This window comes from Stegodyphus dumicola, chromosome 10, assembly GCF_044657685.1.
Source record: "Stegodyphus dumicola isolate Sdum_Otavi_A_Nest chromosome 10, ASM4465768v1".
Taxonomy (NCBI): Eukaryota; Metazoa; Arthropoda; class Arachnida; order Araneae; family Eresidae; genus Stegodyphus; species Stegodyphus dumicola.
Window position 1 is genome coordinate 130,078,592 of NC_140777.1, and position 18,116 is coordinate 130,096,707.

General features: G+C 33.8%; 1 protein-coding gene across 1 annotated transcript in view; it reads right to left on the minus strand.

Moving 5' to 3' along the window:
• Window positions 1-16,268, minus strand: part of LOC118180139 (uncharacterized) — a 108,419-nt gene extending 92,151 nt beyond the window's left edge. The window contains exon 1 of the mRNA XM_085825150.1: window positions 16,116-16,268. Coding sequence (XP_085681276.1) covers window positions 16,116-16,268 — 153 coding nt within the window. The remainder of the gene's footprint in view (window positions 1-16,115) is intronic.
• Window positions 16,269-18,116: the final 1,848 nt, after the last annotated feature.

Consider the following 18,116-nt stretch of genomic DNA (forward strand, 5'->3'; position numbering starts at 1 on the left):
ATATGCAAAACAGACTGTGGATGGTAACTTGGCATACTGCCATCTACACACTTAAATTTTCTCTCTCTTATAGCCATTGATGGTTTGGCCATGCCAGTCTTTGTGCAATCAAGCACCAGACGTCTTCAAATGGTAAAAGCTCTAATGAAAATGCCTGCCAAGGCAAAACTGAAACATACTATCTATCAAGGAAAGGTCAGATACTGCATGTGATATGTAATTGAATAATATTTTGCTGGTAAGACATTTTAAAGAAACTCTGAAAACATGGGACTACACCTCTGCAATGTAAAGCTGGCTGGTCAAAGTCCTGGATATGCCTACTAATTTTAAGAAACGCTCATATTCAATGGCATCCCATACCATATTTCAGGTATTAGGCCAATGTGGGGATGAATAACACAAGATTCCAATAATTAGCCCGCCCCCATGATGGCAACATAGGCAGACATGCCTATTACAGTGCTACAAGCAAAAGTGAAATTCAGTTAAAAGTAGCTGAAGCAATAACTGCCTTAATGATCTCTGAAACTGCAAATGATACCATGTTGTAATATACATGCAGATACATTCTGTTGTGCAAAGCATCCTCATTCCTAACCTAAAAACATGTTATGGCTGTATGATCCATAAGGGCAGCACACACAAGAAATCTGTCATTTTGGGCATTGCTGTGTCAGGAACATTGTGAATTTGTAGTATAACATGTACTTGCATAGTAAAACTCTGCACACAGATAATAGAGTCATTGTGTTCAAAGTCTGTGGTAGTTGTATGACCCCCCAACTTTTTTTTTTAATTCATGCATAGGGAATAAGCAAACAATATTAAGATTCCCTTGTTTATATGTATGAAATTTAAAGTATATTCTCATTCTATGCATCACAAAAATTCTGTCCTTGAATCCAACTCAGATAAAAAGAATCTCTCTCTCTCTCTCTTTTTTTTTTTTTTTTACTATATCATATTTAACTTAATAGTATTAGGGTCTTTTGGAGACTCCATGAGACTTTTTGTGCATGGATCTTCCCAAACCAAACATTCCCTCCAATTTTAAATATTTTAAAATTTGAAATTTTACCAAGATACACCAAAGAAAAGCTTCACTAATCTGAATTCAGAACACAGAAAATGATCCAAATAAAAAAACAAGTCTTTAACCAAAAATTTCCAATGGCCAGAATCAGCTATGAAAAACAATGACTCCATCGCTAAATTCTCATGACTGGGAAATGCACTCAAAGGAATAATATTGAATTCAGAATGAGAAGTTTGAGAGATTAGAACTATCTCTGATTCAATGATTCAAAGAAAGTTTCTAATTTACCCATTAACAGTGAGTTAATGAAAGAAGAAGCTCATTTGAGCATCTAAACAAGAAATATAAAATTTACTTTCTTGTAGAAGGGCGGAGAAAGATAAAAAAAAAAATCATTTTCTAGGAAAGAGATTCCCAATCTTTTTTTATATCTTTTTAAAAATTAATTTTTTTCATAGAGCCACTTAAAATTTTCTTTATAATATACACATATAACATAATCACAATACAAACAACTGCACATAAATCAAATTAAAGATAACATTTAAACTACAAATTTTAATTTTATAAATAAGTTTTCAGAAACAATAACACATTCTAATTACACAAAAGTTCAATTTTAATTAACATCATGTTTATGCTTAATGTGCAAATGCAATTTTTTTAACATTTGGCACAACATTGTTTAACTTAATTTTTAAAACACCTTGCTAAAAAATATTCAACCTGTTTCTAGTTTTCTGTAGTAAATTATTGACTTAAGCCTCCTTCTATTAAATTTAATTTCTTCCTCAAGTAAGAAGAGTTAAAATATATTATTCAAGTAAGATGAGCTAAAAAATATTCAACCTGTTTCTGGTTTTCTGTAGTAAATTATTGACTTAAGCCTCCTTCTATTAAATTTAATTTCTTCCTCAAGTAAGAAGAGTGAATAGTCAACGTTTGGTAACAACTTTTATTTTGGAAATATTTCTCTCATACAACTTTTAAATTCCAAAACTTAAAATACCCTTTTGTTTTGATTTTGACTTATGTTAAAATATTCTCCTTCAAAGCAATCAACTCTTCTTGCATCATAATACCAAGATCAAATATGTTGCAATTCAGCAATTATGTGAGCCATGTGGCAAAATCCAGTTTTCAATGTCTTGCAAGTGAACATTAAATTGTTTTAAATTTTGCAAGTAGCTTATATACAACAAAACATTTTCTCAGAAAGTTACAATTTTTCCACATTCCCCCCCCCCAGGCTGTGTTTTCATGTGTTTCCAAATTTTCCTTCTTTTATATTATGTTTATATGTTATAAAATACTTTTTTATGTTTTTATATTATATTTTCCTTTTTTATGTTTTATATTACATTTTCCTTTTTTACGTTTTTACATTATACTTTCCTTTTTTCATATTTTTATTTTGTTTATTATATTATTTTATATAAATTTTATTTTTATTATATTTTTAACATTTATCGCATAAAAAATATAAATATTTAAAAAGAAAATCTGAGTGATTTTTAAAATATATTAAATATTTTTGTACATTTTCCTTTATATTTATTTTCTATGTTTTCTTCCTAACTACAGGCTGGGTAATATTCTGTTAGAACGGTGTCAGTTAAATATGAAGAAAAAAACAACAACACATCCAATATCATTGCTTGAGAATTTACAGTTTGAAATAATGAGTGTCAAAATTTTTAGTTCTCGTCTGAAATATCGTCACTCATTATTTTTTGCCACATTTTAATACAATGGATAACACAATTTTGCAATTACCTAATGACAATGTGGCTGCCATAAGATTCTTTCAGGGCAAAGGAATAATTCATAGCAAGACTTTGTTCTCAAAATTATATGACGAAGTTAACTTTCAACTCAAACAAAGCTCTTATATGGTGCTGTTACATATGTTCTCGCTGTGAAAAAAAAAAAAAAAGGATTGAGAACCAAACATGGTTTGAAGATTGTGTTTTTCTTCCCTCACTTGTGTTCATTTTATCTATTTGTGGTGTCAAGAATTGATATCGATTGAATTTTGCCAACTTCAGTTAGAAATCAGCCATGGTACGACAATAGATTGAAATAACCACTTTAAAGTCTTTTTGCAAAAAGAAAAAAAAAAAAAAAATGTTAGATGTGTTCTTGTGGAACAATGGGTATTCCGGTACTTCATCTGGAAAGCAAAGAATGTTTTCTGGTTACCGTTCTCAATCGTTGTGCTACAGCATTGATGAGTATATTCAGGAAAACATTATGGATGGCAGCATTATATTTTCAGACTGCTAGAAAGGATATAAGAAAGAGGAATTTAAAAATGCTGCGTATGAACATTTCACTGCGAATCATAGTTATAATTTTGTAGATCCCGAAACTGGATGCCATACCCAAACTGCGGAGCAATTGCTGGGCAGTGCTAAATGGAGAAATTAACATCAGTGCCACCATTTAGTCATATTTGATAGAATTTATATGGCACTGATTATATTCAAAGACGGAAATTTTTTCTGCAATATTGAATGATATTATCTTTAATTTTATGCGACTGATAAGACTGAATTTCATTTTCTTTTGTTATTTTTTATTTATGTGTAGAATATTCCAGATTTCAGACTTCATGTCCCGAGGTCCTTTGCTTGTCCCGGCGGAAAGCCTGTTTATCCTGCTTTTCTCAAAAGAGACTCTTAAGGTCAATTAACTCAAATTGGGCGCCACGGCAAATTGGTGATGCCTCACTGATGCTTACTTCCGATAAAACTATGATGTTATCACTCAGAAATGCAGTCCCCACCCGCGTTGGTGGTGCAAAGAAACAGCATGTGCGAAATATTTGTTGCCAAAGCTCCAAGCCGGCGTCGAAGTTCGAAGGTCACGTTTATTGAGTCCATAAAACGAATATCATTTTAAATTTCTTTAAACTTTCCATGAAAAGAAAATATTTTTTCGTGCAAGTAAATTAATTAATGGATTAGTTATTTTACGAAAAAAAAAAGTGCGAAAATCCGAGTTTGTGCATGTAAATTAATTAATGGATTAGTTATTTTACGAAAAAAAAAGTGCGAAAATCCGAGTTTAAATTATCACGGAAAGTCAAAGAAACATTTTGTCAAAGAACATTTTTTCTTAACACCGTGTTCCTCAATTTCCTGTAAACATCGCGAAGGGGGAAATTCTCGCCGCTAGGTTCCGTCGCCAAATCTCTTGCCGAATTTTCCCTCCGCTTTCCAGCGACGTAATAGCAAACTGGTTTACATTACGTTCTATGGAACCTTTCCTTCTTTACATAGATGTTCTTTGGCTAAGGTGGTTTGTGCATGAGATTGTCGTGTCTTGGTGGTTATTTATTTTTTCCTTATGTGAGTGACATTTCCCAGGTCTCCAATGAGCATCAGTCATGCCAAAACAAAAGTCAAAATTCAATGAGGAATTACAAGGCGAGTTTCCATTCATAAAGAAGGTTAGAAGCAACACCGATAGTGACGTGAGGTGCGAGAAATGTGGATTACATTGCTTCGTCGCTCACAGCTGGCGTGGAGATATAATGAAGCATTTAAATACGGATCGTCACAAAAACGCCCTGAAATTGTCGGCATTGCCAGGTACAATTATGAACTATTATTTTTCAAGATCTGAGTTAGGTGAAAAGGAAACTCGGTTGGCTGCTATAGAAGGTACCTTTGCGTACCACACGATTTATCACAATCATAGCTTTAGGCTAATGGATTGTACTTCCAAATTAATGCAAAAGTATTTTAATCCAAAATTCACTTTCGCACGAGCAAAATGTGAAGCCATTGTCTTGAATGTACTTTATCCATAATGTAATAAAGCAAGTTAAGGCAGAATTAAATGTCGCGAATTTTGTGGCAGTGTCTACAAACGTGTCGAACCATAAGGATGTCAAGCTATTTACTCTGATAAGTGAGATAATTTGTGCCACTGTCATGTGTGAAAGTTAAAATCCTGGCCATGCAATCTCTTTCTGGAGAAACAGCACAGAGGATTTGCAATTTTCTTGTAAATGCATTACAACAGCATGATCTGACAAAAAAAAGGTTGTTGGCTTCTGCGCAGACAATGCTAACACGAATTTCGGAGGATTAAAAAGAAGAGGTAGAAACAATGTTTTTGCAATACAGTACAAAGTCTTTAATCCAGACATCCATAATCTGGAATGATCTATAATCCGGACCTCAAAGCTACAAACTTTCTGCATAAGCGTATAATATCTTTATGCATGCATGTTTAATGTATAACGGACGGTATAAGCTACGCTAAAATTATCTCATTATCAAGTTAATGTTGCAGATTGCATTGTTCCTTAATCTTCTAAGTGGATCTGGCTTATTATTTTTTGCAGACTGTTAGAGCAACTTTATAAAAAGTAAGCTTGAACTTTCGATTATGTCAAAAAGAGTTTTCGATTCTGGAGCTGCCAAAGGGTCTACAAAGCGAAAGCATGTTTCAATGTTCATCAAACAAAAAGTGGAATTGCTACAAAAAATGGATAAAGGCATGAAGAAGTGACAGAGAGGTTAGTGAAAATGAAAAAATTTCGATTGACAAATTAGTCGATATTCTTGACACAGCAATTACAGGACTTGAACAGCGGAACTTTCTAACTGAACAAGAAATTATGTCTGTTTATAGAATTAAAGAGAAAGTACTAGCACATAAAACAAAACAACTTACATTGAAAGAAATGTTTAATAAAGTAAACAAATAAATATTGAGCTTTTTTTTTTTTTGTAAATTTTGATACCCTTTAGATTATAATTGCTCTTTATTTCATAAATTACGGTTTCATATTTTTAATTTTATAATTTCCGCATGCCATCTTACCAGATTTAAATTGATGATCTATAATCCGGAAAAACTCCTAATCCGGAATCGCCGAAGTCCCGACGAGTCCGAATTATGACTTTGTACTGTATTAAAAGATGCCCTCGGGAGGAAACTGCTAGGCACTGGTTGTGCTGCTCATATCGTCCACAACGCAATCCAAACAACAGGAGATTGCTTGCAAATTGATATGGAAGCAGTTATTATGAAAATTTATTATTATTTCTATATCTAAACTGTTTGTGTTGAGTCATTCAAAGATTTTTGCAACTTTGCCTGTGTAGAGTACCAGCGCATTTTAGGATATGGGTAAACTAGATGGTTATCACTGATGCCTGCAGTAGAGAGAGTTTTAAAATTGTTTACTGCACTGAAATCTTATTTCTTGTTAGAAGGGAAGTGCCCCACCCTAATCGCAACTTTTTTTAGAATCCCTGTGCTGAATTGTGGCTCTATTTCATACATAATATCGCTGTGGTGTTTCTAGCGGCAATTCTGCACATAGAAGTACAGACTGTAACAGCATTGGAAGTATCTTCTGAACTGGATGATTTAATACATAACGTACTGAGAGAAGCGCAAAAAACTTTTTGCCAAATGAAGCATGTATGCTGATTACCCAATTAGAAGAGGAAGGTTTAGCAAGAAAAAATGACATTATAAGAACAATTGTAAATTTTTACTGCAACTGTGCTGGATATCTGAAAGAGAGGGATGAGCAATTCAAAGATCTAAATGCATTTAGTTGGGTTGCGTTAAAGGAGCCACCGTCGTGGAAAAAAGTACAAGAGAGGGTGCAACTTTTTGGGTGGAAGATTCCGAAGGTTGACATCGATGATAACGAGTTATTTGAAAAAGCAAGCTACATTAGGCGATTTACTTCACCACAAAAGATTGCAGATTGAAATTGTCAGAAAACTAGTCTTGACTGTTGATGGGCTGAAATTTTTTGTCATTTCAAAGATAAAAACGTACCATATGTGCAAATCCAGAAAATTATGAAGTTTTTGTTGTGTCTTCCAGGGACAAACGCTGCCAGTGAAAGTTTTCTCGTCTATGAATATCATATGGACAACTGAAAAGACAAAGTTAAAACTGGAAACACTACAAGCAATGATAATGGCGAAGTGCAATTTTGAGTTTGACAGTTCTTGTAGTTCCTGTGATGAAGTCTATCAAAGACTTGTACAAGAGCCAAAACTTCTTAGAAGCATTCATTCGTCAATGAAATACGTCTACAGAGCACCTACACAGGATGATCTATCTAGATCAGCGGCTGATCAGGAAGGCCCATCATCCACGTCAAATTAATACATTTGCAGCGTCATGTGCTGGATGGACACATTCAAGCAGTACAAAATTTTATTTTCCGACTTCTTTTTTTAATTCTTTGTTCGCTTTTATTGAAAGCGTCTGAGTTGTCTCAGTCAGGATACCAAAGTCCGTGATTGTTGATTTAATAATTAATTCAATCTGAGATGTGGATAATATTTTTTCTTTCAATAATAGAGTCTGTTTAACACACACGCTAATTCGCAAATGAAAGCAAAAGTGCCTTAGAGGACAATCACTAAAAAATTTTCACTCCGTATTTTCACCTCCAGAGGGGGCTTCTGCCCTCTCTTCCCCTCCCCACTACCACCACCCAAATTTGGATCCCTGCGCCCCGCTTTGCCCTCCCGAAAATTAGGTCACCTTAATATTGTAAATTATTATTTTTTTAAAATTTACTTCCTTTAAGAATTAAGAAATTTTTAAAAGAATTATTTTTTATGATTTCCATAAAAAAAATTCTTTTAAAAAATTTTTTTAGTCTTTTCATCTCTATTAATGTTTCATGATTTTATACTTGGCCACAACTGGTAGCAAAAAAAAGCGGCACATTTTTAACTGACACCATTCTAACAGAATAGTACCACATGATGTAACTTTACATTAATAAAAAACTAATTATCAGTTTTATCCTTACTATTTTGGAAATCAAAGGATTTTGATTACATTGATCAAATGCCAGTGCATCAACCCCTTGTTCGTCATTCACCCCTTTAAAATTTCATCAACTTCATTAGCAGCCCATCACTAAATTCTAGTGATAGCCTAGGTGATAATAACCTATAATGATAGGTCTAAGAGAAAAAGACCTATAATGATTCACCTAGAACTATATAATTCACCTAGACCTATAATGATAGGTCTAGTTGAAAAAGTCCAATAATCAAATGCAAATCGGCGACTGATTGACTAATGGAGTGTAATCAGTGGATTACACAGACCTACCCAACGTATTAATTACATAAAAGACATCTTTAACTACAATGAAACAGGCTTACTTTACTGATAATTGGCAAATGAAATACCGGATTTCAGAAGAGAAATCTGCAAAAATAGCAAACACAGCAAATGAAAGCATACCGTCTTAAACAATAATGCGAATGAAAACAAAAAATGTTCTTCTCTAAATACTGACAAAATCCTTAAAATATTGCTGCTTCAGAAGCATACAGAAATTGACATATTCTCATGCAAATGGTGAAAAGACTGGCAGCAATCAGCATTTTAATGAACTTCTTGAAAGAAATTGACTAAATAGTGGCCAAAAAAAAAAGGCTAGAAAAGTCTTGTTGCTAAGGGATTAATGGCCTGTATTCATATAATGTCCTAAAACAGACACATATCCAGGGCTTTTTTCTGCCAACAAACACATTGCAGCCATTGAATTTTAAGATTATATGATCAGCAAAAGCACATTATAAGAAAGGTTAGTTGTTGCTCCCAAACAGAAAAATAATACAGTCCATGTAGAAAGTCTGAGATCCAGACTCGTCGAGACTTTGGCGATTACGGATTTTTCCGGATATTAGATCGTCAGTTCAAATCTAGTCAGATGACATGCAAAAATTAAAAAATTAAAAATATGAAATCATGATTTATGAAGGAATAAAGCATTTATGATCTAAAGGTGTCAAAATTTACAAAAAAAAATGGCTAAATATTTGTTTGTTTACTTTATGAAACATTTCTTTAAATGTAAATTTTTTAAGTTGCTTTGATTTTTGTTCTAATAGTTTTTCTTTAATTCTATAGAAGATATTTCTTGTTACAAAGTTCCATTTTGCTTAAGTCTTGTAATTGCTGTGTCGAGAATTCCGACTAACTTATCAATTGAAACTTTTTCATTTTCAATAACCTCTCTGTCAGTTTCTTTGCTATTAGTAGTGGTATTTTCTGGATCTAGAACCATACTACCAATTTCACCATCCATTAATTGATTGATGATTGGGGCATTGTCATCGCAATGAAAAACTTATACACTGCTCCGACATTGAAAATACAACACTAAGAAGGAGTGGTCAGAAAGTGATGAAATTTGGAAAAAAGACAGAGACAGCAAGCAGCAATAAAATATTTCAAAATAATAGTCAGAATACAGAGCGAGAACAGCATCGTCTCAGTAGGATGTAGGACCACCGCGGACAGCGATGCATGAAGAAACACGTCTAGGCATACAGTCAATAAGAGTGCGGATGGTGTCCTGAGGGATGGCTCTCCATTCCCTTTCAACCATTTGCTACAGTTCGTCTTCTGAACAAGGCAGAGGCAGAGTCTGCAAACGGCGTCCAATCACATCCCACACGTTTCATTGGTGACAGGTTAGGAGAGTACGATGGCCAGGGAAGCACTGTATACCTTGCAGAGCATGCTGGCAGATGCAAGCACTGTACAACTGGCAGATGCAAGACTGTGTGGTCGGGCATTATCCTGCAGAAAAAATTGCATTAGGCAGCTTCTGAAGATAGGGGATTGCCACCGGCCGCAGTACATTATCCAAGTATCGTTGGGTCATCATAGTGCCCTGAATACGAACTAGAAGTGACCTGGAATCGTAGGCAATAGCGCCCCAAACCATTATGCCATGTTGTTGCGTGGTGGGGTGTTTCACAGTTACTGCAAGATTAAATCTGTCTCCACGTCGACTCTCACTGGATAAACAGAAGCGTGACTCATCTGAGAAGACAAAATTTCGCCATTCTGTCATCCACATCGCTCCAGTCCGGCACCATTCTAAATGTTTGCGTCTATGCTGTGGGGTCAACGCCGTGAGTGCAGGCCACGTTCAACCAATCGACGGGAAATGGTTCTGGTCGACACGGGAGCATCCAGGGTATCTTGCACATGCTGCAGAATCGCGGTACAAGTGACTTGCAGGACCGCCACAGCTTGTCAGCGGATACATCGATCCACGCGTGCTAACGTCACTCTGGCTGCACCTGCACCCCTCCTTCTTCCCACATTTCCTTGTTCCCACTATATTCGGCATAGCCGATGCTCCGTGCTCGCATCTATGTGGGGGTCAGCTGTGATTTGCTGTAAGGAACAACCTCCCCTTCTCAGTCCGATCACCATACCCCTCATAAAATCGTCTATCTGTTGGAAGTGCCTCCATTGACGGCGACCTGGTATTCTCTCCTATTACACGTATCCTCCGGGACAAAAACCAACTTTCTTCGATAATTCGTCTGGCAGAAATAACGACACAGATATTGCCCATTCTGCACATTCCTTCCCTTATATCTTACTTCACATGCGTCAGAGAGCTGCGCATTTCACATCATTCGCATAACTCGGTGACGTGCGTCTACTCTAAAATTTGCATAAATTTCTGACAACTCCTTCTTGGTGTTGCATTTTCAATGTTGAGCAGTGTATTATATTGTCTTCATTTCTTAATGCTTCTCCATAGTTCTTTACAAAATCCATTAATTGGAAAATTTCACCTTTTGTTTGCGAAATCCGAAAACTTTCAAATTTGTGGCTATCATTTTTATCATCCTCACCATGAAATACGATACCAGGCCAAAAATTATGCCAAGCATTTTTTAAAATATCTGGAGAGACATCTTCCCATGATCTTGCGATGTGCCTCACAGTACATTTTATGCTAAAATATTTCAAAAATTCTTGAACAGTCTTGCCATTTTTCAAGAAATTTAACATGGATTTTAAAAATGCTACTTTATATTGGCATTTCAGCATGTACACTATTACAATATCCATAGGCTGAATGATGGATGTACAATTTGAAGGAAAGACCAATATGGATACATTATCTTTCACTAAAACTTTAAGTGAAGTATGAGCTGAACTTGTGTCTACAATCAGGACAATTTTTTGCGTCATCAGGTAAATGAACCGAATTCAAATGTTGCCGAGCCTTGGGTAGGAAACGATTTTAAACCAATCATTCATTAACGCTTATGTCATCCATGCTCTTTTTATTTTCTCGATATATAACGAGGAAATTCTTTGCTCTTTTAAATGCTCAAGCTCGTGTATTTTTTCTGATTATGAAAAGTTTATACTTGTGCATTTCTGCAGAACTCGCGCAAGCTAAAATTGTTAGTTTCGCTTTAGAATCTTTGACACTTTTCTGTTGAGTTTGCCAATGCATTTCACAGTACATATTGTCAGAAAAGACCAGTTTCATCAGCACTGTAAAGTTGTTCTGGATATAACTTTTCACTATTAATGAATTCAATGAATTCAGCTGCTAGTAGTTCAGCAACTTCAGAATAAGCTGAAGCTTTCTCACCTGAAATTTTTAATTGCCTTATACCATGGCGATTTTTAAATTTGGTTAACCAACAAATCGAATATGTGCACTTGGTTTTTAATCTCATTTCTTCATGAAATATTTTGCTTTAGCCATTAGCACTGTATCCGTCAATGGCACGCCCTCACTGCGACACTGCCTAAACCATTCAATCATTATTTTGTCATGATCGTCACTTCTAGAATAACAAATAATTTTTCTATTATTCATTGTGAGTGGGGTGTCGGAATCACAAAAAATTCCTTTTTCTCTTTTCTTATGTCATATGCAGTTGACTTTCCAATGCCATACCACTCGCTTAATTTTGAAACAGATATACCTTTACCCATTTATTGCAGCGATTTCATTTTTTGTTTAATGGACATCAAATCCTGCTTTTGCTTTGTTCCATAATTAAAAACTCTTTTTGATATAATCGAAAGTTCAAACTTTAATTTTCATAAAATTCCTGTAATAAGAACAGCCAGCAAAAAAATAACTTGGATCAAATCAGAAAGTTACGGAACAGGGCAATCTGCTACATTAACTGAAATTCCTTGGAATCAGTGAAGTATAATTTTAGCCTAGCTTAATAAGGTCCGCTTTACATTACTGGCTATGTATCATGAGATTAGTGATGAAAAATAAGTTCTTCCACTAAATTTTGTCTTGCTTCTATAGTGCACTTAAGCAATTAAGCCTGAATTATATCAATTTAGTTATTATACTTGTGTCTATTTTTTGCACACGCTTAAGGCTTATTTAAGTCCTGAATAAATAAATTCGCACATATATTTAAGGCGTATTGAGGGCCAGTGCTAGATATCTTACCACCTGATATAATCTCTGGGGGTCCAAAATTCTGCTACCAAGCACTTCCTTAAGTTCTGAATTTTTGCCACCCCTAAATTTTAGATCCCCATGCTTTCCCTAAATTCTAAAAATTTTGTCATCCCTTAATTTTGCTGTTTCATGCTTCTCTAAATTCAAAAAATTTTCGTCTTTTCAAAACTCTTGCGCACGATGCGGCCATACGAGCTTTGCCACTGGTCCCGGGTTTATAAGAATAACAAATCAGTTATTCTTAATTCAAATAGCACTAAATGTAATCTTTTGGTCCATGAGTATCATTAACAAAATCTGTTTTTAGCTTATGGAAAAAAATGTTTGTTGAATTTTTCCTCGTCAACATTTCTTAGCGCATTTAACTTAAATCTATAATCATCGCCAAGCCAGCGTTAAAGGTTACCATACTTTTTGCTATTCAATTACTAATATTAAAAAAAAAAAATTATTTAGGCATTATTCAAGTTATCATGTGTTGATAAACATATGCTGATCTACACATTAAAACTGATATTCATACTTTCCCCATGATTAACAAATGCTGAAAGTTTTAGAAATGCACTCTGGATAAAAGCTGATAATTTTTTCAGAAGATATAATTGGCATCATGCAACAAAACACATATATTAATTTACTGCAGCATAGCATATGTTTTGTGTGTAAAATATATTAAAATCAAATAAAAAATTATTAATCAAAATTCTCATGATGTATGAGGATAAAATATATTCCAGAATTATAAATACCTCTCATTTATACATCATTCACATGCATATGCCTTTTTCCATTTCTTAAAAATCATGTAAAAGAGAGGTATTTTAGGAGAATTTAATTACCAGTGTTATCGCCAGAATGCAATACTAGCATAAAAAGAGGGCTATTTGTACTTAATTACTTTCTCTAGTTTTATCTTGGTCTACAGATTTAATATATTCAATTCGTATAGATTCAGCATATTACACAGATCATCATAAATTACACAATTTTGAGCCTTTTGGAATAAAATAATAATATATGCCTTGTCAATAAAATTCTTTACCTGACCTTTATTTTTGCAACCATTTGTAGTATATTCATACTGTTCATTAAAAAATGTTTTAAATGATGGAAATATCTGTTTACATATTTTCAATTTTTTTTTTTTTTTTTTTTTTTTTTTAAATTACAAAAATGTAACTTCTTATGTGGTCCCCTGGCCATCTATACTCATAGTTAGAAAAATTTTGCTCTTAAAAAAAAATTACTTCCAAAAATTACTCCCATTATATGACTAAAACTGTCCACCATTTTTTTATAACAGAATTTAGAATATTTTATATTTTATTTTGCACTTGCCTTTATGAGTTAATTAATTACATAAATAACTTTGTCTTTAAATTGAATTAATTTTTCTCCAGAGAGAAACATTCTTTTTAATGTATTACCACTGGGCTGCAGCCAAAACAAAATTTATAAGTTCTATGTACACTTGAAAAGAAAATACATAAAAACATTTCAAAATGAATAAATTCAGTTCATTTTTTCCAAGCAACAACCAATTCATAAATAATTTTTTGTTGCCAAACCAGAAAACAAGAACTTTTGACATTTTAGGTTAATACATATGACATGATTTAAATTTAATGTAATATAACAACTTTTTCTCAATATCAATAAAAGAAATAGCATGGTAATAATATAGCTATTTATTTAAAATGCTGACATTAATGACAAATTTTCAACATACAATAATGTTACATGAAATTGTGTGCTTTCTTCAATGACAAAATATGACCTTGTGTAATAATACAATGTTTAATATCTGACAACGTTATTTTTATTTCCTATTTTGTAAAAGTTACAAGATTTTTATTAACAAACTCTACAATTTGAAAGCGAGCAGTGGCAACACTTTTCGAAATAAAGCAGGTTTTTACCTTCACTGTGTGAGACTGTGTCCATTCAGAAAAATTCTGAGAAATTCAATTTAGTTCCAATCCAGAATTCAAAGATCTTTGTAGAATCCAAGTTCTAAGTTTCAGTCACTTGACAGCTCAACGAATTTCTTTTTGACTTTATACAGTAGGCAATTAATCTCATGAATGTAAATCAAAAATGGTGTTTGAATCTAAGGTAACTTTTTGAAGACAAAATTTTATATTAAAGCATTAGCAAAACTGTGTTTCTATGTTTTTTCAGCATACTACAATAATTTTTCCAATAAGTGCTATAATTTTTTTTTTTTTTTTTTTTTCAGTTATAAAACTTTCGATACTAAAACTATTTTGATTGAATAATTTTCCATCTTATGCTCCCAAATAATCATTCCTGGGGGGGGGGAGCCAAAAAACATATGCTAATTATTCCTTGAAGAGACATGACATATATTTATTAAATTTCTAAAAAATATCTAAGAAATAATATAGCTTTGATACTGTAAGTCATTTTGTAAAACAGCAGCAAGATCAGATTTAAAAAATATAATTATAATAACTTTGCTTTTTAACCCTCTTAGAGTTACGGCCGGAAAATTCCGTATAGAAGGCTGCCTTCTATATTCATTATACATGAAAATTTCTCCTAGCTTTTGGGGTATCTGATTTTGGTTTGGATGTATATTGGAAGACAAGGAATCAAGGTACAAAATGAGAGTCATTTTCTAATTAAAATCAAGAAAATACCACTTACTCATGACATTTTGAGGAACCTTGAAATTTCAGGGTTAAACCTGTAACGCTCAAAGGATTAATATCTTTTTAAACTTCGCCCTCTTGATACTCCCCTTACCTTTGCGCACAATAATAATTTTAACATTCAGATTCCTTTGCAGAGATTTGAAAATAAATGGTTGTTAAGGCAAAGCTTTTAATAAAGTTTATAATTTTGACAGCATCCTGAAGCACATCCTTTAGTTTCATTGCTAATAATTTTGCTGCAAGAGCTTCTCAATGAATAGGCAGCATGTAAAAGTTACATGTTCATTACTAGAAACTTGACAAATGCTTTAAAACAAATATTTTTGTCCCCTTCAACTTTAATGCTTATGTCTTCTTTTCTTATACATTCTGTCAAAGGTCGACAAAATAATAATTCTTCATCAATGTTTTCTTTAGTAAATGTATCCGACATATACTAATAGCTGAGTAATTTCTGAAATATTAGCTGTTTCATCCAACTAAATTGCAAATTTCAGCTCTCTTAAGTTTAATAATAAATAACTCAAATCATTCTTTGGTAATTTCAAAAACGTTATGTACAGTTTGACAGAGAAATTCTCGAAATTTCATTGCTATATTTATCATATTGATAGCAGCAGATATTACAAGATCCACTTCAATTGTATATGTCTCTTTATATTTAGCAACAGATACTGAACTTCGTATGATGCAAGCAGACATTTTTTGTGGTATTCTGTTATTAAGACCATATTAAGATATGTATGAGGGCTGTAAATTAAGTAATAGCAACATAGGTATAAATCAATTTTTAATGAACTTACAAGACCAATTGCATTACATTCCTTCTATGTAATCACCAGCAAAGCTTATAACCTTTTGCCAAATGTCAGGAAGCAATTGTAGACCAGTGGCAAGGTGTTGATTGTTGATGTGAGCGACCGAGCGCCCTACTGCCTGGGGTACAGATGAAACATCATGAAATCAGTGACCTTGAACTTCGGAAACAGATCGAAGTCACAAGGAATAGCGTCATTGAAGTCATTTCAGGTGAGTAGGGAGGGTGTTCTAGGATTTCCCACTGCTACCGTCGCAAAAGGAGAGTGACATTGTTTGGGACATGGCAACGAGCACTGTCATGCAATACGATAAGGAGATTGTTGTGCAATAAATGTGGACGTTTGTGCCGCAAAGCTGGACGCAGATGGTGATGTAGAAATCGGCAATAGTAATCTGCACTGACAGTTTGTCCTTCAGGTACAGCATGTGTAAGAATCACACCATCCCAGTCATATGCCATAATCAGCATGACCTTCACCTGACTGGGTTCCTGTTGAAATTTCTGTGGATGTGGCGAACCTTGGTGATGCTATTCATTTGATTGACGCTTTAATTCAGGCGCATAGGCTCATGCCCATGTCTCATCAATGGCGACAATCCGCTGCAGAAATGAGTTTCCTCCATTGAGGTATCTCTCCAAGTGGGTACCAGCCAGTCCATACCGGTGCCATTTCTGTACTTTGGTTAGTCGATGTGCAACCCAGCGGAAAGCAATGCTCCTCATGTTGAGAGATTTCTTCATTATGTGCCACACCGTTTGATGACTCGGACCAACCTCTAAGGATAATTCTCGGACAGTCCATCGGCGGTCTATGGTAAGAAAACTGCTTAGGATATCAATCCACTCTTGAGGAATGGAGGGCCAATCTGTGCGTTGCAAATCCATAGTCTCAATCCGACCCAAACGAAATGCTTGAACCCATCGTACTGCTGTCCTATATGGTAAAGCATTTGTGCCACAGCCTTCCACTAATCCTCAATAGCATTCTGTTGCATTTTTGCCACGGGCAACCTCGATTTTAAGCCACAACCGCTGATCACATTTTGAAAACATGCTTTAGAGTAATGGAAACGAAACTCCTCACTTTAACGCCACACAATAACTACCCTTCTAAGCAGATCGACTGTTTTTTGCATTCTACACATCAACACATCGACAACAGCGCCACCTCATCGCTCCCATATCCTATTTGGGCATGCCCGCCCTTCAGCGAGTTTCATGGTTAAGTTGCCACTATTTAATTTAAAACCCCCGTATATATGCATGCACATGTGTATGTATGTCAGTATCGGTCTGTGTACACACACACATGCATATGTGTACACTCCTCAAAAAAAGAGGGAATAGTTCTACATCTTCCATTCTACTCGACCGACTGACGAAATTTAACTAGGGTTTTTCATATCTCGAAAGCACGACTTAGTATATGTAGTAGATTTATATATATCATTTTTTTATATTGATATTTTGACACAAAATCAGACATTTTCTGAAATAACATTAATTTTTTTTTTTTTCCATATTTCGATTCTACTACTCAAATTATGCCAAACTGCCAAGTTTTGTAAAATTCGCACGAGTAGTTTTTAAAAATTAGCTTTCAAAATTTTAGCTCCTCAATGTTAATTGAATTGAATATATATTTATTATTATCTCTTTTTTTATTAACCTCACTTGATTAATTCTTCAAGAATTTAAAATTTAGTTTTAATCCAAATATAATTCAGACATCTTTTATGATTTATTTTTAAAATTTGTATTTTTAAGTATTTTTTATAAATTTTTCAAAACGATTTTTGTATTATAATCTATAAAGTTTTTAACATCATCTTAAAGTAGACATATTTCTAGCCACATCTGCAAAAAATCAAGAGTTTTTTATTCAAAATTTCCTAAGATGTGCGTGAATTTACATATTTACTTTGTTACATTACACTTTGTTAAAATTATATGAAAGTAATGAATGTGACCTTTTTCCCTCTTGTGTACAATGAAAAAAAAATCTGATGTGTACACCACATGACTTCCTTGTACGGAATATTAAATTATATGCATTTTTTCTTGAATTTCATTTAAACTTATTGGATTGAATTAAATCTACTTCGCCGACAGCGAATAAACCACAATAGAATAAATGCATTCTTTAAAATTCACTCTAGTATTTGTTTACCATAGCGACACTCTGGCACTAGATTCACTTAACAGTATTATATTTCGTTCATATTATAACTCATATTGCACAAAATTTATAGCATTTAAAGAATAGAATTATCTAATCATTGCCACATGTTCTATTCAAATACTATA